Source organism: Jaculus jaculus, chromosome 18 (genome assembly GCF_020740685.1).
Source record: "Jaculus jaculus isolate mJacJac1 chromosome 18, mJacJac1.mat.Y.cur, whole genome shotgun sequence".
NCBI lineage: Eukaryota > Metazoa > Chordata > Mammalia > Rodentia > Dipodidae > Jaculus > Jaculus jaculus.
This window is the reverse complement of record NC_059119.1, coordinates 47,315,195-47,337,935: the sequence shown is the minus strand read 5'-3', so window position 1 is coordinate 47,337,935 and position 22,741 is coordinate 47,315,195. Positions and strand designations below refer to the sequence as shown.

Sequence of the window (22,741 nt, the reverse complement as noted above, 5' to 3'; positions counted from 1 at the left end):
TTGTTTCCCTACACTTTTTGTTTTTTAAAAAATATTTTATTTTTATTTATTTGACAGAGAAAGTGGGGGAGAGAGAGATAGAGAGAGAATGGGCACACCAGGGCTTCAAGCCACTGCAAACGAACTCCAGACATATGCGCCCCCTTGTGCATCTGGCTAACGTGGGTCCTGGGGAATAGAACCTGGGTCCTTTGGCTTTGCAGGCAAACGCCTTAACCCCTAAGCCATCCCTCCAGCCCTGCACTTTTTGTGTTTAAGATAGGGTCTCCCCCTGTAGCCCAGGCTAAGATTAAAGTCATAGCGACCCTCTTGCCTCAGCCTCCCAAGTCGTGGGATTACAGGCATGAGCCACCATGTTTAGCTTTCTCCCCATACCATAAAACCCAATTTAATAGGCTGTACAGATGTGTTCTGAGGCAGAGTTGATGAAATCTCTGGGGTAAGCTCCATTCACACAGACCCCCAAGTTACAGGAGTGACCCTTGCTGTCCTCTTGGCCTGAACAAAAGGCCTAACCTCCACCCATTCCCACAACCTCCAGGTGTCTGTCACCTTTCCAAGAGGCCGATGAAAATAAATGCAGGTTAATTCATTTTGGGGCCATACTGCCCAGTGAAATGAGAGTAAACACAGTTTAGGACATTCGATTTTCCTGCTGGTCATTTGTGCAGCGTTGAGCCACAAAGCTCTCTGGGTGGACTCTAGCCACAATCATGGTAGAGTTCCTTTGAGCCAATTACATTGTTCTTATCACCATTTTCACTGAAATAGAGTTTTCCAGGATGCAAGCCGCCAGCGCATTGGTAAATCTAGCATCTTCCATGCATCATGGATTGTCTTACTCCTGCACTGTACTCTACAGGGAGTTTTGTAGAAAGAGGTAAAGAAAGAGTGTTTTCCAGAAAACACATTTCTGTCCCCTAGCTTATGATGCCCAGGACTGGACTTTTGTAGATCAGGATCATAGCAAGTAAAGGGTACTAGAAACATTTGATTTTTTAAAGATATTTTCTTGCTCATAAAAATGGGGAATTCAGGCTGGAGTGATGGCTTAGTGGTTAATGCGCATACCTGAGAAGCCTAAAGACCCTGGTTCGGTTCTCCAGGTCCCACGTAAGCCAGATGCACATGTAGGCACATGCGTCTGGAATTCGTTTGCAGTGGCTAGAGGCCCTGGTATACCCATTCTCACTCTCTCTTCCTCTCCTTCTCTCTCTGCCTCTCTCTCTCTCTCTCTCTCTCCCTCCCTCCCTTTCTCTGTCTCTAACAAATAAATAAATAAAAATAAAAAATCTTTAAAAAATGGAAAATTCAAGCGTAGTGTCTGTACTATTTTTATTACCATCTAGTAATCCCCATTACAGGGCGTTCTTAGGTGTGGGACCATCTCAGAGTTAGAGGAAAGGGAAAAATAAGGTCTTTTTAAATTTACTTATCTATTTTTAGAGAGAGAGAGACTTGGTGCACCAGGGCCTCAGCCACTGTAATCAAACTCCAGACGCTTGTGCCACCTAGTGGGCATGTGCAGATTTTGCGCTTGCCTCACCTTTGTGCGGCTGGCTTACATGGGATCTAGAGAGTCGAACACGGGTCCTGAGGCTTTGCAGGCGAGCACTTTAACCGCTAAGCCATCTCTCCAGCCCTCATTTGATCTTTGGGGAAAAGTTGATGGTCCTAGGCTGGGTATGAGGGAGCGGGATGAAACCAGACTTCTTAGACAGCTGCTACTCCTCAGAGCCCACGAGGATGGCAGTGTGCTTGTCTTTTCTAAAGAAAGTGGCTCAGGGGGGAAAGGACTGCCGTCTGTCTCAGGCCACACTGCTGAGAAGTTGGGCTTAGATTCTGGACCTTTAAGCCTGGATCCGCGGGCCCTCAAAATGTGCAAGGGAGGTGTGTGTGGGGGAACAGGATGGCATGCTGGGAGCAGAATCCAGGTTGAAATGGACTCTGAGCACGCAGGGGGGGGCCCACTGGGAAAATGTGCATTTTGGGGTTTGTGCACTCTGTGGGTTCACTTCCTCCAGCCTAGCACTGACTCCTCAGACCCCTCAACCCGTCTGGAAGCAGGAAGTCTACCTCCCACCCGGTTGCGTACCCCTCACCTGAGATGTTCAAGGACAAGGCTCAGTAACTCACGTGGTTTTTTTCTCTGCTCTCATCCTTCCCGCAGCCCCTAAAGACAATGAAGAACGTGTGTTCAGAGAGCGGATGCGGCCGAGGAAGCGGCAAGGGGCCGTCAGGCGCAGGGTCCACCAGGTCAATGGCCACAAGTTCATGGCCACCTACCTTCGGCAGCCCACCTACTGCTCCCACTGCAGAGATTTCATCTGGTAAGCCCCTCTCTTCTCGAACCACCGCTTAGGACTTCTCTGTGACAAGGAGGTTGGGTGGGGGGGGCGTTTATAAATTTTCACTTAAAATGCTGATGTGAATGGTAAAGATTTTCCCACGATGGGTGAAATGATGATTTTTCTCCTAGACAGAAAAAAGTCATTGTATTTAGACTTGAAACAAAGGAGAGGGTTCTAATAAAAACCTAAGTGTGCTGGAGTCTTGTTCCGCAGTAGAATTCTGACATCCTTTCAGAACTCTAATTTTAAAGTTTCAAAGAGAGACTTCTAATAAGGAAAGATCGTGGCTGTCCTCGACTCTTGTCGTGATGTGAAGCTCTCCTAAGCATCAGTGTGGTAACAGTAAGGGTTTCCTTGAATAACATAGAGTGGAGAAGAATTTCTGAGATTTTAAAGTTTTAGTAGAATTTGCCTCAGGTGAAAAATGAATATCATGGGCTGGAGAGATGGCTTTTAGTGGTTAAAAGCGCTTGCCTGCAAAACCGAAGGATCCCAGTTCGATTCTCCAGGACCCATGTAAGCCAGATGCACAAGGGGGCACAGGCATCTGGAGTTCATTTGCAGTGGCTGGAGGCCCTGATGTGCCCATTCTCTCTTTCTTGCTCTCTTTCTCTCAAATAAAAATGTTTTTTTAAATAAATGAATATCATTATATAGACTGAAACAATAAAAATCAAAAACGGTGTTAATTACCTTATTTTTTAAAATTTTAATCTGACTGCTGAAGACTTTTCCACAAGGTTATGCGTGCCACATGATGAATGGGGGTAAATGGGAGAAGAACTGGATCCTGGTGCGTTTATACTATTTATGTAGTTGAGACTCAGTAACTACTCATGATATGTAGCTCTGTTTGTTGTTTTTTTTTTTTTTTTCTTTTTAAACAATCCTCATCTTTTAGAGAGGCAGGTGGAATTACTTATACACGAACTATGGTATGTGAGACTTGTTACGCTATAACCTGGGAAGGAGAGAAGGCCACACACGGGTAGAGATAAAACAGAGGGACCACTGGGGCAATAGAAGGGATATGTAAGGGCCTGTTCTCTTCCTTACACTAATGCGAATTTGAACCTTTCCATAAGTGGAAAACGACTTAGTGGCTGGCATCTGTCACATAAAGCAAGCCTCAGGAAATGTTCTAAGTGAGATGCTGAAATCTTAGAGGAGCCAGAGCAGAAGCATCTGGAATGCTCGAGGGAGGCTGCCTGACAGAGGTGGGCTTTCTCCTGTCATGGCTGGTTTTGTGAAGGAACAAGGTTGTAGGCTTTTTTTTTTTTTTTTTTTGTGTGTGTGTGTGTGTGTGTGGTTGAGGATGTGGGCGCCACTCTTGGATTTGGAGGAGAAATCTTAGTGAACCTCCATAATATGCCTATCTTAGGCACCAGACATTATCTAGTAAAATCTTCCTGGGCTGGAGAGATGCTCAGTGGTTATCAGTGGTTAAAGGCACTTACCTATAAAGCCTGACAGTTCAAGTTCGATTCCTCAGTATCCACATAAAGCCAGATGCGCAAAGTGGCACATGGGTCTGGAGTTTCGTTGCAGTGGTTGGAGGCTCTGGAGTGCCAATTCTCTCTCACACACACACTCTCATAAAAACAATTATAAAATCAAAATGAAAGAGAAATATTTTTATTCTCAAGAAGTATGTAGGATACCAAGAAGTATGTAGGATAAACCCCATCCCACTAGCAATACTGATGCTTAGAATGAAAAATTAGATGAATCTAATGTCCTTTGTCTGGGAAGTTGTCACTGGCATGACTCCAACCCAGGTGAGCCTGATTTAAGGTTCATGTTTTCCTGATATCCCAACAGCCTTTCTGGAATGTTCTCTTATCTGTGCTTCCGCTTCCAAAAGCTCAGATATGGAAGACCAGCATGTTTAGATCCAGTGGGGAGAACGAATGGGGGTGAGTTTTAATATGAAGTCAGCCAAGGGCCATTGGAACTGGGCTCTGAGGATTCCTGGATTCTAAGAGCCACTGGTCTTAAAACCTTGTTAGTGCCTGGAGAGATGGCTTAGCAGTTAAGGTGCATGCCTATGAAGCCTAAGAGCCCAGGTTTGATTCTCCAGGTCCCACATAAGCCAGATGCACATGGTGGCGCGTGTGACTGGAGTGGGTTTGCAATGGCTGGAGGCCCTGGCGCACCCATTCTGTCTCTCCCTCCCTGTCTCTGTCTCTAGTGAATAAAGAGAAATCTAAAAAAAAAAAAAAAAAAAAAAAAAAAAGAAAACCTTATTAGAAACAAGCCATGGAAGCTGGCATGGGCATTTGAAATTGCACAGCAAAGATAAAACCCACTGGAAGCAGAAACAGCATTCTGCCACAGATGCCTCCCCTTTCCAGCACTGGCTCACTGTCCTGCCTCAGTGGCCCACACATTGGTCATTAATTGAGTGGATGGTCCTACAGGTTGAATCTCCTCGAAACTTACGGGCAATGGAGAATGCCCTGAGCGCTAAGTTCAGGGAGCGTTCTAACGTGTTCTTGGATCCAGTGGGGGTTAGCAAGTGAGGAAGTTTCCATACGAACCTAGCCAGGGCACAGGTATGCTAAGGACAGGGTGGGGTTAATTGTCCTGTTTCCAGCTTGACTTCCAACATCACCTCAGGGACCTGTTCTGGCCATCAAAGGTTTTTTTTTTTTTGGGGGGGGGGGTCCTAAATGGTTGCTTGAACTCCCAATAGACTATAGACTTCCCATAACTGTTGGGAGCCTTTGGAACCTCCAGGGAATATGCCTGCCAGAACTCCTGAATGGTTGGAGAGCTCAGGACGTATCCTGGGGCAGAGAGATGAGGAATGACATTTCAATCCACTAATAGGCGAATGTTGGATTGACTGAAGCCGTCCAGGTGTAGTGATGGCCTCAGGTTCACTGAGATGAACTTCCAGACCAGTTATGGAGGAAGGGATTTACTGAAGCTTACAGATCCAGGGGAAGTTCCATAATGGCAGGAAAAGCTGGCCTGCCTTCACAGGACCACACACACACACACACAGAGAAGCACAAGCCTAAAAGCCACACAGCACAGCACACTTCAGGAATTCTAGCTAGGCACACTTCACATAGCTTTAGACTGAAATCTCAAACCCACCACCGCACCTCAAGACCTGCCCAGTGACACCGCCTCCAGCCACGTGGCTGCAGATACAAACTATTAACTAATAGAACACTGAATATACTGGGGACCATCTATTCAAACCACCACACCAGTCAAAGGATGGTTGTTTGTAGATTTCCACAATGCAACTTCACCCATTGGCATAGACGCTTGTACAGGAAACCGATAAAGACACTGGTAGGCCTTTTACCTGCTCCAAATTCGGGGCTGCCCCTGATGGCCTCCCAGAAGTCATTTTAAGGTACCCTTCAAGAGGCAGGTAGACTCCACAGGACTCAGCGTCACATGGGTGGTGACCAGAATTGGGTGACTGTATTTTTTTTTTTTTAACCTAGTAACATTTTGTTTTCTGAAAGGGCTGTGTTTTTCTTTCCAGGGGTGTCATAGGAAAACAGGGATACCAATGTCAAGGTAAGGGATATTTTATGAAATGACTTTTTTTGGGGGGGGGAACCTGTGGAAGTTTGTGCCAGGTTTGGTGATATATAGAGGCTCTGCAGTTTGATTATTGTCCCTCTCCAAGAAGCGGGCACGATACCCAATCGCTCTGCCCCTGCATGGCTACTACACACTCCCACATGTATGTGCCTTAGCAGAATGGGACTTTCTAGCATCCCCAAGCATGCCAGGACTCTTGTGGCCACGGCAGCAGGTAGCACTGGGATCTCTGAGTGAGGCACGACTCTTCAATTAGAGGCTCTTAGGAAGCCTGCTTGTCCTGTGCTGGGTCAGTGTGAGTGTGAATGTGTGTGTGCGCGTGTGCTCCCAATTCTCCTCTCCGCCCCCTGGCCTGCACAGCAGTCACTAGCATGGAATAGTCCTTGACAACTCTTTTGTCTCTACTGGAGAGCCATTAATGACGCTTAAAGCTCACTTGGAGGCATTGAGGCTTCTTTTTAAAAAATTTTTTGTTTATTATTTTTATTTATTTATATGAGAGTGACAGAGAGAGAAAGAGGGAGAGAGAGAGAGGGAGGGAGAGAATGGGCATGCCAGGGCCTCCAGCCACTGCAAACAAACTCCAGATGCATGTGCTCCCTTGTGCATCTGGCTAACGTGGGTCCTGGGGAAATCGAGCCTCGAAGCGGGCTCCTTAGGCTTCACAGGCAAGCGCTTAACCGCTAAGCCATCTCTCCAGCACGGCATTGAGGCTTCTATTCCTCTGGTTAATGGCCTGCAAGTGCAAGGTTAAGCTGTACAAAACCGGAGGGTGGAGGCACAGTGTGACCATGGTGAACTTTCCCTGTGGTGAGACCTAGAAGGTCCTTCTGTCCCCTCCTCCATCATGAGCTAACTGGGATCTCACTTTCATGGAAACCATGAGCTGCTTTTCAACCACCAGTGACCCACAGCCACAACATACAGCATTACATTCAATGGAAAAATTTAAAGTTTGGCATGAGTGAGCCACTGAATATTTTATTGCTAGGTATGGCACAAGCTTTTAATCCCAGCACTTGGGAGGGAGAGGTAGGAGGATCGATCGCCGAGAGTTCGAGGCCACCCTGAGACTTCATGGTGAATTCCAGGTCAGCCTGAGCTGAGTGAAACCCTACCTCAGAAAACCAAGAAAAAAAGAAAAAGAAAAAAAATTTATCGGTCTGGAGAGATGGCTTAGCACTTAAGGTGATTGCCTGTGAAGCCTAAAGACCCACGTTCAACTCTCCAGGTCTTACAAGGTGACACGGCGCACTGTGTCCACATGCACACAAGGGGGCGCACGCGTCTGGAGTTCAATTGCAGTGGCTGGAGGCTCTGGCCCACCAATTCTCTCTCTCTAATAAAAAAAAAAAAACAGGGCTGGAGAGATGGCTTAGTGGTTAAGCGCTTGCCTGTGAAGCCTAAGGACCTCGGTTCGAGGCTCGGTTCCCCAGGTCCCACATTAGCCAGATGCACAAGGGGGCGCACGCGTCTGGAGTTCGTTTGCAGAGGCTGGAGGCCCTGGCGTGCCCATTCTCTCTCTCTCCCTCTGTCTTTCTCTCTGTGTCTGTCGCTCTCAAATAAATAAATATAAAAAAATAAATTTAAAAACAAACAAACAAACATAATTTTGAGGAAGGGGAGTAGAGAGAAAGAGAGAGAGAGGATGAATGAAAATGCCAGGGCATCTTGCTGCCGCCAAGGAACTCCAGACACATGAGTGCCATTCTGTGCATCTGGCTGTACGTGGGCACCAGGAATTGAACCTTGCTCGGCAGGTTTTGCGCTCAAGTGCCTTTAACCACTGAGCCATGTCCCAGCCCTGCAAGTGGATTTTTAATAAGTGTGAGAACGTCTGTGCTGCGGCTCCTTCTCTCACACCAACCATGGTGACATGGTCATGAGGGGAGAATAAGGGACCATACAGCCCCTTGAATAGAGAGGGCAACAGGGAGACTTGCGGAAGCAGGGTGGCTTCCCACCTTGGCAGGTGACATCAGGTAAGCTGAGCTGTAACTTGCAAAGTTGGCAGAACCCTTTGAGCTCCTCAGTGCCATCCTTCTAAGGGGCATTTAGGGAACCCTGGCTGTGCTGGCAAAGTGTTTGGCCATATAGCCCAAAAGGGTTTTAAATGAAGACAGTGGCAGAAAGGGCACAGCTTCCCTTGTGCCCCCTGCACCAAGCACTCAGTACATCGGGGCACCAAAACCCCCTTCCTGCCCGCGTCGCTCAGCTGTCTTCTGTTCCTCTCGTTGGCAGTTTGCACTTGCGTCGTTCACAAGCGATGTCATGAGCTCATCATAACCAAGTGTGCCGGGCTGAAGAAACAGGAAACCCCTGACGAGGTAAATATTTACAGCCCAGGAGTTCTGGGCTTTCTTTCCTTTATCTCTCCCAGATCTTGCTGCCGTCTTTATTGTGTAGATCAAAGATGAAGGGAGTTGGCCATGGTCTTCCGGGGCATGAGACATTATCTATGGAATGTGGGCCCCTCTGAGACAGGGTTTTTTCCATGTGGATATATATATTTTTTTTCCCCAAGAGCAGCTGGGTCTCAGAGCCAAAGCTCAACAGGGAAATTATGGATTCTCATCTCATTGCCTCATTGCAACATAGAAGTGGCTCGAAGATGTGTCCATAGACAGAAGCCTATCATGTAGCAGGAGGCCAGCCCCACCGTGAGGTGATGGGGAATGTACTAGAACGAACAATCCAAGAAGTGCTTAGGAGGTAGAAAGAAATCAAAATAACAGTCTCCGACATCCACTGGGCACAATAATCTGATACTCAATCCCATACCAACCTTAATGACATGGCTGTTACTCTCATCTTCATCTTAGGACAGAGAGATCACATGACTTTACCCACGTCATATCACACAGCTTGTATGTGAAGAAGCCCTTGACTTGAGTCTTTGACCCTCTTGTTTTTGTTTTTTTTTTTTGGTTTTTAGAGGTAGGGTTTCACACTAACCCAGGCTGACTTCAAACTCACTATGTAGTTTCAGATGGCCTTGAACTGATCTCTTGGTTTTTTGTTTGTTTGTTTTTTATTAAAACCTTTTTTAAAAAAAATTGTTTATTTTTATTTGTTTATTTGAGGGCAACAGACAGAAAGAGAAAGAGGCAGAGAGACAGAGAGAGAGAGAGAGAGAGAATGGGCATGCTAGGGCCTCCAGCCACTGCAAATGAACTCCAGACAGGTGCGCCTGCTTGTGCATCTGGCTTACATGGGTCCTGGAGAATCGAACTGCGATTCTTTGGTTTTACAGGCAAACACTTTAACCGCTAAAAGCCATCTCATGGGTCCTGGGGAATCAAGCCTCGAACCCGGGTCCTCAGGTTTCACAGGCAAGTGCTTAACACCTAAGCTGTCTCTCCAGCCCTGGTTTGGCTAGTAATTTAGCTTCCAGAAATAACGACTTCGAAATACTGTCTACCTACTTCTCCAAAATGACTTGGGCAAGGAGTTTGAAGGCATTTCTCTTCTAGCGCTTCTTGCTTTTACGCTTTCTCTCCAAAGAAGCATGGGGAAGCTCTTTGACGTAGCTCTCCATACTTTTGAAGGGCAGACTGAGTCCTGAGCACCACATTTGCTTGTGGGGTGCATTTGTCCGGGTACCTGGCTTTTCTTGCCCCTAGTGTGGGTTCAGACCCCGCAGCACCTCGTCACTGTCCTTGCTGTCTTAACACGTTGGAATAAGGGGAGGCTTTGCGTGTGTCTGACACTCTGCCTCCCCGTGGGCATTCCGTTGACTGTTTATTGGGCCCCTCCTGACCGAGGTAGGCGTTGTGCCTTGTCTGCTGGCAGCAAAGTACACAAGTCCTGCCCTGGCTTGTCACCTCAGGCTTCTCAAGCTCTTCCTCGCTTCCTGGAAGGGAAAGGTCCTGAAGGGTTCTGTGCTGCGCACAGGAGAGGGCTAAGTTTACAGCTCCCGCGCCCTCTGCCGTCCGCTTCTGCCTTCCGTCTCCCCTGGCAGAATGAGCCGAGAATGCCTCCAGCCGGGCATGCCCCCACATTTGCCCCTGTCTCCCGGGACAGTGGCCAGGAACTAAGGGAGGAGGGCTCAGCACACACACACACACACACACACACACACACACACATATACACACATATATATATACACACACACACTATATATACACACACACATATATATATGATGTATACACACACACATGCATACACATATACATACCACACACACACATGCACACCATGCAATACACACATGTACAAGCAGGCAATACACACATTTATGCACACTCACTGCATGCACACATGCACACACATACACCATCTATGCATGCGCACATACACACACCATGCAGGCATGCACACACACACATGCGTGTGCATACGTGCACACACACATGCACACCATAACCACTTGGGATTCCAAATGCAGTGTTTTTTTTTAAATTTCTTTGAGAGTGACAGAGAGAGAAAGAGAGAGAGAGAGAGAGAGAGAGAATGGGCCCACCAGGGCCTCCAGCCACTGCAAACGAACTCCAGACGCGTGCGCCCCCTTGTGCATCTGGCTAACGTGGGTCCTGGGGAATCGAGCCTCGAACCAGGATCCTTAGGCTTCACAGGCAAGCGCTTAGCTGCTACGCCATCTCTCCAGCCCAAACGCTGTATTTCCAATACTCTCCCCCTTTCAAAGTTCTGCTTTCTCATCGAGTCTGAGGCCAGCCCTGACTGGAACGAGACCGTCTGAAAACAAAAGTGTTCTTCCGAAGGGCTCTTTGGCTCTGTTCTTCCCCCCTCCCCCAAACATGCTTGTGTGGTCGCATGCCCTGTCTCATGGCTAATGTGTGTGCACTGAGCGGGTCACACCCCTTCTTGCCCAATATGCTAATCAGGAGCAACATCTTTCTTTCCTTTCATTTTTCTTTGGAGCCTGGCATTCTCTTTCTACCCTGTCCCATCTCTGTTTTCTCTGAGTCCCGCTCTTCCCGGGTGTCTGTGCCTTCCAAAATAGAAAAGCGTGTGTGCGTGGCCTTTGTGTCTAGTTCTCTTTCCAACTGACCCTAGCATGATCTCATGTGTGCACATATGTCATCCTCCTCACTGACGTCTGATGCTTTGGAATCTTTTTAAAAAATCAGTTATTTATTTGCTAGAGAGAATGATGGAGAGGGAGAGAGAGAGAGAGAGAGCGCGTGCATGCCAGAGCTTTCTGCTTCGGTAAACAAATTGAACTGCGGACACATGTGGCCCCTTGTGCATCTGGCTCCATGGGTCCTTGAGCCTTGCATGCAAATGCCTTAACTGCTAAGCCATCTCTCCAGCCCCATGCTTTGGAGTCTTTGTTGGTCCCAACTGAGTGTCACACAGCTCCCCCTCCCCCCACTGACCTCGAGGTCCCTTGAGACTTCATCTCTTTACCTTGGTCAGTCACTCACGTCCTTATGGGGCTATTGCTGGCTACTTTTTGTCCTCAGTCTGGGTCCACCACATCTTTGAACTGTTAAGGATGAAGTGAGCTCGGTGACCGACCCAACCTTAGTGGTCAGAAATGCCGATGGAGGGTTTTTACACACGTGGGCACAGTTGTTCTCAACAAATTTGGAGGGGGAAGGAAAAAAGCATACCTCAGCAGGATGCTCCTTGATGGATCTGTGGATGTCAGAGGCATCCCGGTCTCGTGGGAAAAGCGGTCATTCCTTGGAAGCGGGTGACAGGGAATGCGTCACGGACACGGGAGCATCTGAGTGCACGACTTTGCATTTGCATCCCAGTCTGTGTTGGTACCCAGATCTCATCTTTTCCTCTCTCCTTTCCCGAGTCTTCCACAGGGACTCAGCTGACCCACACAGGTACCCCCGCCCCCAGCCTGTTTTCCAGAGTAGGGAGAGCAGCTTTTTCCCCAACTTGCCAACACGGTAGCTCATGGCCAACTGGCCCGTCTGAGGGAGGGCTGATCAGTCAGGGAAGAGCTAAGAAGACATAGGGAGGTAGACGATGCTGGCTGCTGGCTCCCGCTTCTATAGAACCTTCCTGGCCCCCACCTGGGCTCTCAGTAGTGGTCGGTAGCACAGATGAGCCCCTTCCCCCCAAGGCCAGACCAGACACCCGGACCCTTTTCCCCCATCTTCCTCCCTCTGGCTACCTCTTGTCTACTTTTAGTGAATGAAAAAGTGGCTACCTTGTGAGTTAGAAGCCTGGGATTCAGAATTTGCAGGGGACGGAAGCCTGCCTGCCTTTGCACGTGTTCAGATTGTAGGCGTGTTTATCGATGTCACCCTGGCCTGAATGCCCTCATCTGTGAACTTCGGGGGGGGGCGGTCCACAGTCATTCCATTCCACAAAGCGGTGGTGGTAGAAATTCAGGTAGTGGCGCCTGCCTGTGGTTAACACTGATACCTCCGTGTGTCCCGTGGCTGTGGCTCTTTTGACCATCTTTGTGATTATCGTTGGTCCTAAGTGGCAGCCAGGCTCCTCAGCACCATGATAGATCCCCATGTGGCTTTCTTTTAAATTTTTTTCCTTATTTATTTATTTATTTGAAAGTGACAGACAGAGAGAGAAAGAGGCAGAGAGAGAGAGAGAGAGAGAGAGAGAGAGAGAGAGAATGGGCACGCCAGGGCCTCCAGCCACTGCAAACGAACTCCAGACGCGTGCGCCCCCTTGTGCGTCTGGCTCACATGGGTCCTGGGGAATCGAGCCTCGAACCGGGGTCCTTAGGCTTCACAGGCAAGCGCTTAACCGCTACGCCATCTCTCCAGCCTCGCCCCATGTGGCTTTCTGTGAACCTGTGTTCACCTCAGGTTGCTGCAGCCTTCTTTTCCCTGGTCAAGCAGCATTGATGGCACATGGTGACCCCTCAGGGGTGGCTCCAGTGTGAGGTGCGGTGCGTATGGCAGACTCTGCACTGTGATTGTGTGGAGGGCTGAAATCCTTGAGGGGATCCCCGTTGAGTAGCCTGGCCTTGCCAAGTCAACCGTGTCACAGGCAAGGAATTAGGGGAGTCAGGAGTCAAGGCTGGGCCAGGAGAGAGGCTCCTTCGCCGTTTTGCTCTGCAGTCCCCAGAGGTCAGCGGCGTCCCGCAGTGACGCAGGCTTGAGCCCTGACGCTGTATCTTGCGGTTTGTCCTTGCAGGTGGGCTCGCAGCGGTTCAGCGTCAACATGCCCCACAAGTTTGGGATCCACAACTACAAGGTCCCCACCTTCTGTGACCACTGCGGGTCCTTGCTCTGGGGCCTCTTGCGGCAGGGTTTGCAGTGTAAAGGTGAGTGGTGTCCCCACACCCGCATGCCTTCCTTGTCCTCTTTTGTCAAAACCTTTCTGCCCTTGCAGCCTTGCTTGCTATAGAAATAAGCTCCAGATTTGGCTGGCACACTGTTCCTTCCCTTGCCCTTGCCAAGCCCTTGTTCCTAACCACACACCTGTCAAGACCTCCTGGTGCAGAGTGACTGCCATTATGGACAAGGGAAGAGGTGCGGCCATGTCTCGTAAGATAGCTGGGAGACTACAGAGACCAATGAATAGTTCTAATGAAAAGATAGAGTAGAGTGGAAGGGAAGAGTTAGGCTATGCAGTAATAGATAGAAGGTAGGTTTCTTGTTTATTTATTTATTTATTTATTTATTTATTTATTTATTATCTCTGGCCAATGTTCAGAGCTGACTCTTGGGAGAGCCTTGCGTTTGGACAGTACCTTACATGGTTTACTTAACCTTCACGGGTTGTAGCCTAGGTGACAGGGCCACACATTTCCAGGCAGGAAACTGAGGCTCAGAGATAAAGTAATCTACACCCATGATCCGATTTATTTGCATACATTTGACTTGTGTCTTGGGGGTTTCCTTTCTCTCTCTTGGCTGTTCTCCTCTGTGAACTGTCTGCTCCAGTGAGTGAGCTTAGTGGCCCCCACTGATCGCACATGGTATGCGGTGTGGGGACAGCTTCTCAGAGTCTGAAGACAGTGTTCATCAGTGGTCCAACGAGGCTGGAGAGATGGATCGTGAGATGTTCAACTGAGATGGAGACTCCCCTCTCCTGCTTCTGACAAGGCAGGAGGGAAAATGGTGGAATTGAGCTGGGTAAGGGCTTGCTTAAGGCGCCCGTGGGAACTGTCATGGAGCAGCCCAACTTGTAGCCATGAGGAAATATAGCAAAAAAGATTTGGACATGGAGAGAGAATGAATGAATATGAGCTGATCATCCATGGCGAATGTTACCAAATGTTACTAAGAGACTATGTGAGGTAAGGTATGAGAGAACTGTTTTCAGTCTATTTTAGACAACAGGGAAGAAGATGATTTAAGAAAAAAAAAAGAAAAAAGAAAGGTAGTGATTGAGGAGGCCGAGGGAGAAGGCACTGTTCACATGGGTAGCAGAGGCCGGGCGAGGCCCTGGAAAGCGAGACGTTCCCCTCCAACCAAGATGGTGGCAAGCCTTCAAACTGGGCCTGGCCGCAGGTGGATTCCTGCCACGGAGTCAGGAATCCTGAGGATTAGGCAGCGACCCTGTGCATTTTGAGTCTGTTGATGGCTGCCCGAAGTCCTTCTTGGCAGGAGATGGGATGAAAACAGAAGCAAGAAGTTCAATAGGAGTCTTAAGTGATTTTAGCAGAAGAACAGAGGCATTTTGGAAAAGGTGACTGTGGTTACTGGACACCCAGGAGCCTGTTTTGGGCAGAACTCCAGAGATGTAATACTTGGTTTTCAATTAAAAGAAAAAACAAAAACTACTAATAGATCTGGCCAAGGAATCAAAGATCCCACTATGTCTTAAAGACTGAGTTTTAGAAAAGCATTGTAGGGGCTAGAGAGGTAGCTCAGTGGTTAGGGTGCTTGCCTGCAAAGCCTAACGACCCAGGTTCAAGTACTCTTGTAAAGGCAGACGCCCAAAGTGGCATCTGGAGTTTATTTGCAGCAGCTCTAACCCCCGGCATGCCCTTTCTCTTTGCGTCCGTCTCTCTTCTCTGTCTCTTTCCACTTGCAAATAAATAAATAAAGTTTAAAAAAAAGAAGAAGAGGAGGTCTGGAGAGATAGCTTAGTGGTTAAGGCGCTCATCTGTGCAGCCTAAGGAGCCGTGTTCGACTCTCTAGATCCCACGTAAGCCAGATGCACAAAGGTGAGGCAAGCGCAAGGTCACACATGCCCACTAGGTGGCGCACAAGCAACTGGAGTTCGATTGCAGTGGCTGAGGCCCTGGTGCACCAATTCTTTCTCTCTCTCTTGCTCACTCTGTCTGTAAAATTAAAAAATAAAAATAAAAAGAAGAAAACATTCTGTATGCATCAATGTCACCACTATCAAAAGTCCCTACTGACCCTGGAGTTAGGAAGGAGTGGGGACACCGTCTCTAGCTCCTATCACAGGAATGTCCCTTTGTGCCTGCCTAAGCCAGGAAGGGAGAGTCGGGACGCTGGGAAACCAAGACAGCACAGGGCGAGGTTTTGAGCTATTCTGGGCCTGGAGGCAAAGTCTGTTCGTTCAGAACTTAGAATGTACGTAGTGTCCCCAGAAAGGCATCCCGTGGGCCATTGCTGTCATCCTGTGTTTGCTGCCCATCTTTGTTTCTTTTTAAAGGAACTTTTTTTTTTTCAATATTTTATTTATTTTCAAGGAAGGTGGAAAGGGATACCAGGGCCTCTAGCTGCTGCAAACAAACTCCAGATGGCATGTACCACTTTGTGCATCCGGCTTTATGTACGTACTAGGGAACTGAACCTGGGTCGTCATGCTTTGCGGGCAAATGCCTTGACTGCTGAGCCATCTCTCCAGCCTGGGGATTTAATTTTTTTTTTTTAGAGTGGTTTTCAGTCAACTTGAGCAAAACGGAGACACAGATGGTACCAGGGAGGCATCTTGTAGGTTCTCTCATTCTCTTGTCCATCTCGGTCATGAGAAAGGTGCACTGCAATTGATGGATCCCAGCGACATTTTCGTGACCACACCAGGTCTATCAGAGTTCGGTCTTGGCGTCACCCATTCTATGTACTTGGATCAATCTATAGTGACATGTATCCATCATTATAGTACCAGGCAGAGTCATTTGTCCCATAAAATGTTTATGTATCTCCATCTTTCCCGGCCCTCAAGTCACCCGGGTTCTGTAGACTCCTTACCCTGTGGGATGGAGGCATGACTAGGCGAGGCCCCAGTAGTCCGGCGTTAGCTGTGATCCAAGCCCAAGTCTTTGTCTGTGATTATGAGAGCATGCCAAGTCCCAGTGTGCTGCATGGGGTCCCCCTGGAGTCTGCCTCTGCATCTTGCTCTGGTCGCATCCCTGCCCCGTTACCCTGCTCTGCAGGCTCACCCAAGTTCCCGCCGTCGCTGGCATTGCTGGATGGCCCTCCTTGACCAGCGCCTACTCCCTTCCCGCTGTCCGCTGGCATCCATGCCAGGCCCCACTCTTGGGAACGGATTCCAGTGCTTTCAGCTTGAGGCCAGACAGACGGATCCACGAGATTGCCCTGGACACTTGCAGCCTGAAATTGTCCACATGACCCAGATGCAAGCATTGGGCATTTTCTCTTTCGAGGATTGTCCTTGTGTCACTCGGGTTGAAGGAACGCAATTGTATCACGCACCACGTAGTGACGGACGTGCTTCAAAGGGACGTCGTTAGGGGATATGCTTTTGCTATTGTGCAAACATTGCGGAGCGTCTGACATAAACTAAGATGGCTACATTGCTACTCAGTGAGATCGCCTACCAGGACCACCATCGCACATGCTGCACGTGGTTGGCTGTGGAAGGAGACAGTGATGCTCTTTGTGAGGACTTGAGTTGAACAGCTGAGAAATGGAGAAGTTGGAGCCTTAAACAGCGGGCACCAGGGCATAGGGCCAGGATCCCATGGCGTGTCCTTTGGCTGTCTTTTCTCTGCCCTCCAAAGGCTCTTGGAGGATGCTTACACACAATAGCTGGGCAGTTGAGTTTCTTAGCCAAGGACGGGAAGACACTGGGTCTAAACAAGTGGACAAAAGGGTCCATTCCTGGGCTGGAGAGATGGCTTAGTGGTTAAGCGCTTGCCTGTGAAGCGTAAGGACCCTGGTTCGAGGCTCGGTTCCCCAGGTCCCACGTTAGCCAGATGCACAAGGGGGCGCACGCGTCTGGAGTTCGCTTGCAGAGGCTGGAAGCCCTGGTGCGCCCATTCTCTCTCTCTCCCTCTATCTGTCTCTCTCTCTGTGTCTGTCGCTCTCAAATAAAAAAAAAAAGGGGGTCCATTCCTTTCTTTCTTTACAAGTCCAGGGCCTGTAGAGTCACAAGCCTTCCATATACTTGCATACCCACCATCAGCAGCAGCCTAGAGATTTAGACGCTGGATCCCTTTTCATTCTCCATGTCTGTTCTGCCCACCCATCTTTATTCTCATCTCAGCACAGCCACCCTAAAGTCGGCAGACATCAAGGTCAGTTTAGCGGCAAACCAGCCCTCCTTTCAAAGGTGGCAGTCTAACCCGCAGGGCTTAGTTTTGTCATCCCTGCCTAGGGTGGACCCTGTGGCCTCATGGCGGCTCCTCACGGTGACAGGAGGATGAGCTTTAGGAGAAGATTCTGATTTGGCTTCTGCCTCTCTGTGGGAGCCTTGTTTATCACTCTAGACCCAGGCCACTTGCCTGGACTAAGGCGCGTGGTGTCTGCGGGAGGTAATGGAAATTGACTGGACCCTTGGGGTGCTCTAGCTTGTGAAGATTGCAGGTTTAGGGGCAGAGAAAGCCACCCTCGTTCTGGTTTGGTTACTGCATGGCTGAGGCCCCACAAACAGGTCACCCTCACTGCCTTCCACAAGTCTCATGCCTTCCCAGAGCATGAAAGGAGCGCCCTCAAAGGGCAGCCACGCAGAGCCATAGAGAAAGGGCTTCCTCCTTCCTCATTCCTCTCGTTCTTTTTTTCTTCTTTTTCTGAGACAAGGTCTCAGGCAACACCCCCTCCCCCCCCACACCTGCCTTAGCTCCCAAGTGTTGAGACATCTGGGTCTTCTTTCCTCTTTTATCTTCTTTTTCTTGTATTTTTCTTTTCCTTTTTACTTATTTATTTATTTTTTGAGGTAGGGTCACATGCTACCTTAGGCTGACCTGGAATTCCCTATGGAGTCTCACGGTGGCCTCAAACTCATGGCAATCCTCCTACCTTTGCCTCCCGAGTGCTGGGATTAAAGGCGTGCGCCACCACACCCGGCTTTTTAAAATCTTTTTTTTTTCTCAATTTTTATTTACATTTTCCATGATTATAAAAAATAACCCATGGTAATACTCTCCCTCCCCCCACTTTCCCCTTTGAAATTCAACTCTCCATCATATCCCCCCCATCTCAATCAGTCTCTCTTTTATTTTGATGTCATGATCTTTTCCTCCTCTTATGATGGTCTTGTGTAAGTAGTGTCAGGCACTGTGAGGTCATGGATATCCAGGCCATTTTGTGTCTGGAGGAGCACGTTGTAAGGAGTCCTACCCTTCCTTTGGCTCTTATTTCGCCACCTCTTCCGCATTAGACCCTGAGCCTTGGAAGGTGTGATTGAGATGTTACTCAGTACTCCAGTCACTTTTTTCCAGCACTATGATACCTTCTGAGTCGTCCCAAGGTCACTGCCATCTGAAAAGAGCAGATTCTCTACCCAAAATGAGAGTAGCATTAATATAAGGGTGTGAATATTAAGAGAAGTGCTTACTGGGCAGTTTGATAAGCATAGCATATACATTTATCCAGACAGCAGCAGATGTTACACCCCTAAAATCTTTTTTTATATAAAAGTACTTTGGATATTTAAAGTTACTAAGGACCTATAATAGAGCTTTTGTCATCACTCATTTGGAAAGTCAGCCCTTTGCTATTTTTCAACAACTAGACCCCTGTGTCATGCCTTCAATGTTTATTTGTATTGTTAGAATTCAAAGAGCACCAGTCATATGTAACAAATACATTCTCGTTGTAAAAGTTTCAGGGAGCACTTAACAAAGTGTGGGGCCCTGGGGAGATAGTGTGTCAAGAAAGTGCTTGCTGGTAGTTGTCTGGCGTTTGTTTGCAACTGTGGCTGGAGGCTCTGGTGTACCCATTCTCAATCTCTCTCTTGCTTTCTCTGCTTACAAATAAATAAATATATTAAAAATATCTTTAAAAATTTTAAACAAACAAAGAAAAAGTTTGCCAAGCATGGTGGCTCACACCTGTAAAACAGGCAAGAGGATGGCCACAAGTTCAAGGCCAACCTGGGCTACCCTGTCTCAAAACAAACAAACCTCAATTTCTGACTTTATCATTAGTTTATAAGTGGAGGTTAGTGGTTTCTGTGATTTTCTTAGATAGTTCTTCCTTATCTCAAAAGTGTGACACACTTGCCACAAATAAAATTTGGTCTGGGAGACACCCAGTATGATGACTCCCGTCTTTAATCCCAGCATTTGGGAAGCTGAGATAGGAGGATTGCCATGAGTTTGAGGCCAGTCTGGGCTATAGATTGAGTTCAGGTCAGCCTGGGCTACAGTGAAACCCTATCTCAAAAAAGATAGGGATAAAACTCAGCTGGTAAAGTACTTGTCTGGAACACCAAGAGCCCTGTTGTGATCCTCAGCATGGCATGGTGGTATTATTATTAAAGGAGTCTTTAATCCTTGCACTTGGGGTGTGGAGGCAGGAACATCAGGATGTCAAGTTTGAGGCCAGCCAGGGCAACATGAGACCCTGCCTAAAGACCAAAAGCAAAACAAAAAATATTAGTGGGTTTCAGGGCTGTTTTGTTGCATGGATTTGTTCTTCCATTCTGTGTTAGCTGTAGGTTGCAGTGTGTTTTGATATATTTTAGCATATACATATCTTCTTGCCCATCATTTACATTTTCTTTAATTACATCAGCATTACAGTTTACTGGGTCCAATAAAAGCATATTGAGATTTAAAAAACAAAAAAAGAAAGTGCTTGCCGGACTGGAGAGATGAATTAGCAGTTAAGGTGTTTGCCTGCAAAGCCAAATGACTCAGGTTTGGTTCCCCAGGACCCACGTAAGTCAGATGCACAAGGGGGCGCATGCTTCTGGAGTTCGTTTGCAGCAGCTGGAGGCCAGTGCACCTGTTCTCTCTCTCCTTCTCTCCCTCCCTCCCTCCCTTCCTCTTTCTCTCTGTCAAATAAATAAATAAAAATTAAAAAAAAAATAAAAACCAGACACTGTTATTGGTCATGACCAAGAGGCAGAGACGCAGCATGGTCTGTCATCTTTTACGTTTCGTTACGTTCAATTGCTTGCCAATTCGGCACTCATCTTTGAGCATTCTGTATCATTCATATGTTCATTTCTTCCTCTCCATGTCAGAACATAGAGCGGCACGGAGATGGAGGTTTTCATGCACCTTTTGATCTGTATTTCCCCGTGTCCAACATGCTAGCACAAAAACATTTGTGAAACCCCATGTACTCTGTAATTTTCTTTGCCTACAATATATCTTGGAATGTTTTCAAGTCAGTGCAAAGGAGTCTGTTTCACTCCTTTTTTGTTGTTGTTTATTTTTATTTATTTATTTGATAGTGACAGACGGAGAGAGAAAGAGGCAGAGAGAATGGGCGCGCCAGGGCTTCCAGCCACTGCAAACGAACTCCAGACGCGTGCGCCCCCTTGTGCATCTGGCTAACGTGGGACCTGGGGAATCGAGCCTCGAACCGGTGTCCTTAGGCTTCACAGGCAAGCGCTTAACCGCTAAGCCATCTCTCCAGCCTTTTTTTTTTTTTTAATGAGAGAGACAGCAAGAGAGAATTGGCATGCCAGGGCCTCTGGCCACTGCACTCAAACTTCAGACATGTGCGCCTCCTTGCACGACCTTGCGCATGCGTCACCTTTGTGCGTCTGGCTTATGTGGGATCTGGGGAGTGGAACATGGGCCCTTAGGCTTCGCAGGCAAACGCCTTAACCGCTAAGCCATCTCTCCAATCTCTGTTTCACTCTTCTTAAGGACTGCTTTTTTAGTCCACATTGTGGTGGCTCAAGGATTATTCAAGCCTTGCTCTCTTGTGGGAAATGCACAGTTCTTAGTCACCATTACCTTTGTTCAGGCTGCCATAAACACCTTCAATATACATCCTTGTTCACATGTGTAAATACAGAAGAAAGGCCCCCCGGAAGCCCGTTTTGAAAGCTCATGTCTGTTTTGGCGTTTGAGTTACACAAGGTCTGCTTAACACACAAGCATGTTCTTCATATATTTATTTTATTTGGAGAGGGAGAGAGGGGAGACAGAGGGCAATAGTGTACCAGTGCCTCCTACCACCACAAACAAACCCCGGATGCCATTTTGTGCATCGGGCTCTACGTGGGTCCTTGGGAATTAAAGCCAGGCCGCTAGGCTTTACAAGCAAGTGCTTTAACCACCGAATAGTTTCTGCAGCCCAGGTGTTTGGTTTTTTTAAATGAGCCATACAGACCAGCTGCTATGCCACCTTTTGCATTGGCATTTAGTTTTGCGTGCTCAGCGGAAGCCCGAGTGCCAAGCTTTTTTTTTTTTTTTTCAGTTACCAGTTATCAGCTGGCCTCGGGTCTGAAAGTTGGCTCATTTCTGCTTGCTAGTTTCCCGAGTAGGAGCCCACCGAAGGGCTTGGCACCTTGTTTGGGGCAAGGCATGATGGAGAACTTGGAGGCTAAGTATGGGTTTAGCCTTTTAGAAACTGGGGACTTTACATGGATGTTACAATAAGTTAAAAGACAATGATTCAATCAGCCCAGAATAGGTGGGAACAAGTGGGTCCAAGAAACCAGCATGGCTGGGTGGTCTAGAGGGGCTTTGGAGGAAATGTGGCTTGGGCTAAACCTGAGCGAGGAGGATTGGGAAGGCTTGAGGGGACCCCGTTATAAGTAGGCGAGAGGAAGAGGAAGCTGGTGATCAGTACTGTCGTAGCCCAGGAGGGCTCAAGGTGGATTTAGAACCCTTTCTGTGGTGTCTGGCAGAGTTAGGGAGCGTGAACGTAGGTAGATTTAGTCTCCGTTGGAGGACCATGTCTGCTGGTGGCCTGCTACGGAATCAATCCACTGTCCCCGCTTCACAAATAGCCACATCGCTGTAACACAAGGAGAGGTTGTGGCTTAGGTGGGCCCAGTTACCGCAGTCCTCAGAGGGTCGGCTTGCTTTAAAAGATTTGTGCCTGGGCTGGAGAGATGGCTTAGCGGTTAAGCGCTTGCCTGTGAAGCCTAAGGACCCCGGTTCGAGGCTCGGTTCCCCAGTTCCCACGTTAGCCAGATGTACAAGGGGGCGCACGCGTCTGGAGTTTGTTTGCAGAGGCTGGAAGCCCTGGTGCGCCCATTCTCTCTCTCTCCCTCTATCTGTCTTTCTCTCTGCGTCTGTCGCTCTCAAATAAATAAATAAATAAATAAATAAATAAATAAATAAATAAATAAATAAAAAGATTCGTGCTTGCCTGGCTCTTCTCAGGTGGAAACTGGGCAGCAAAGTGTCTCTCAAAGACGGTAGAGTGGGTGGGGGACAGAAGATGCGGGTTGATGTGGCTACACCCGGGGCTGCCCTGTTGCAATGCGGCTGCTGCTGCCTTATTGCACACAGGAAGGTGCTCAGCACCCATGGGATGAGTTGGGTGGGCAGCAGGACACTGGGGATTCTCCTTTTATAATAGCCCCTGGCTGGACAGAGGGACCGCTGCTCCTTGGCACGCTGCCACCCCGGTAAAACCAGTGTAAATAAATATGATCAGGCAGCCTAGGGTTGTGAGCCTGGTGACATCTGAGGCCAACAGCCCTTGGCTTTGGGATCCTCAACAGTTGTGCGTCTTTGTGCGTGAGTGTCTTGTCAGTGTGTCTGGACAAGAGAAGAAAAAGCGAGAGGGGATGATGGTAAAAGTGTGTGTGTGTGCGTGTGTGTGTGTGTGTGTGTGTGTGTGTGT

General features: G+C 48.1%; 1 protein-coding gene across 1 annotated transcript in view; it reads left to right on the top strand.

The window, feature by feature from the left end:
- Prkce (protein kinase C epsilon) overlaps nucleotides 1-22,741 on the top strand; it is a 607,312-nt gene that overhangs the window by 392,769 nt on the left and 191,802 nt on the right. The window contains exons 3-6 of the mRNA XM_045137520.1: nucleotides 2,171-2,330; nucleotides 5,860-5,894; nucleotides 8,163-8,248; nucleotides 13,011-13,140. Coding sequence (XP_044993455.1) covers nucleotides 2,171-2,330; nucleotides 5,860-5,894; nucleotides 8,163-8,248; nucleotides 13,011-13,140 — 411 coding nt within the window. The remainder of the gene's footprint in view (nucleotides 1-2,170; nucleotides 2,331-5,859; nucleotides 5,895-8,162; nucleotides 8,249-13,010; nucleotides 13,141-22,741) is intronic.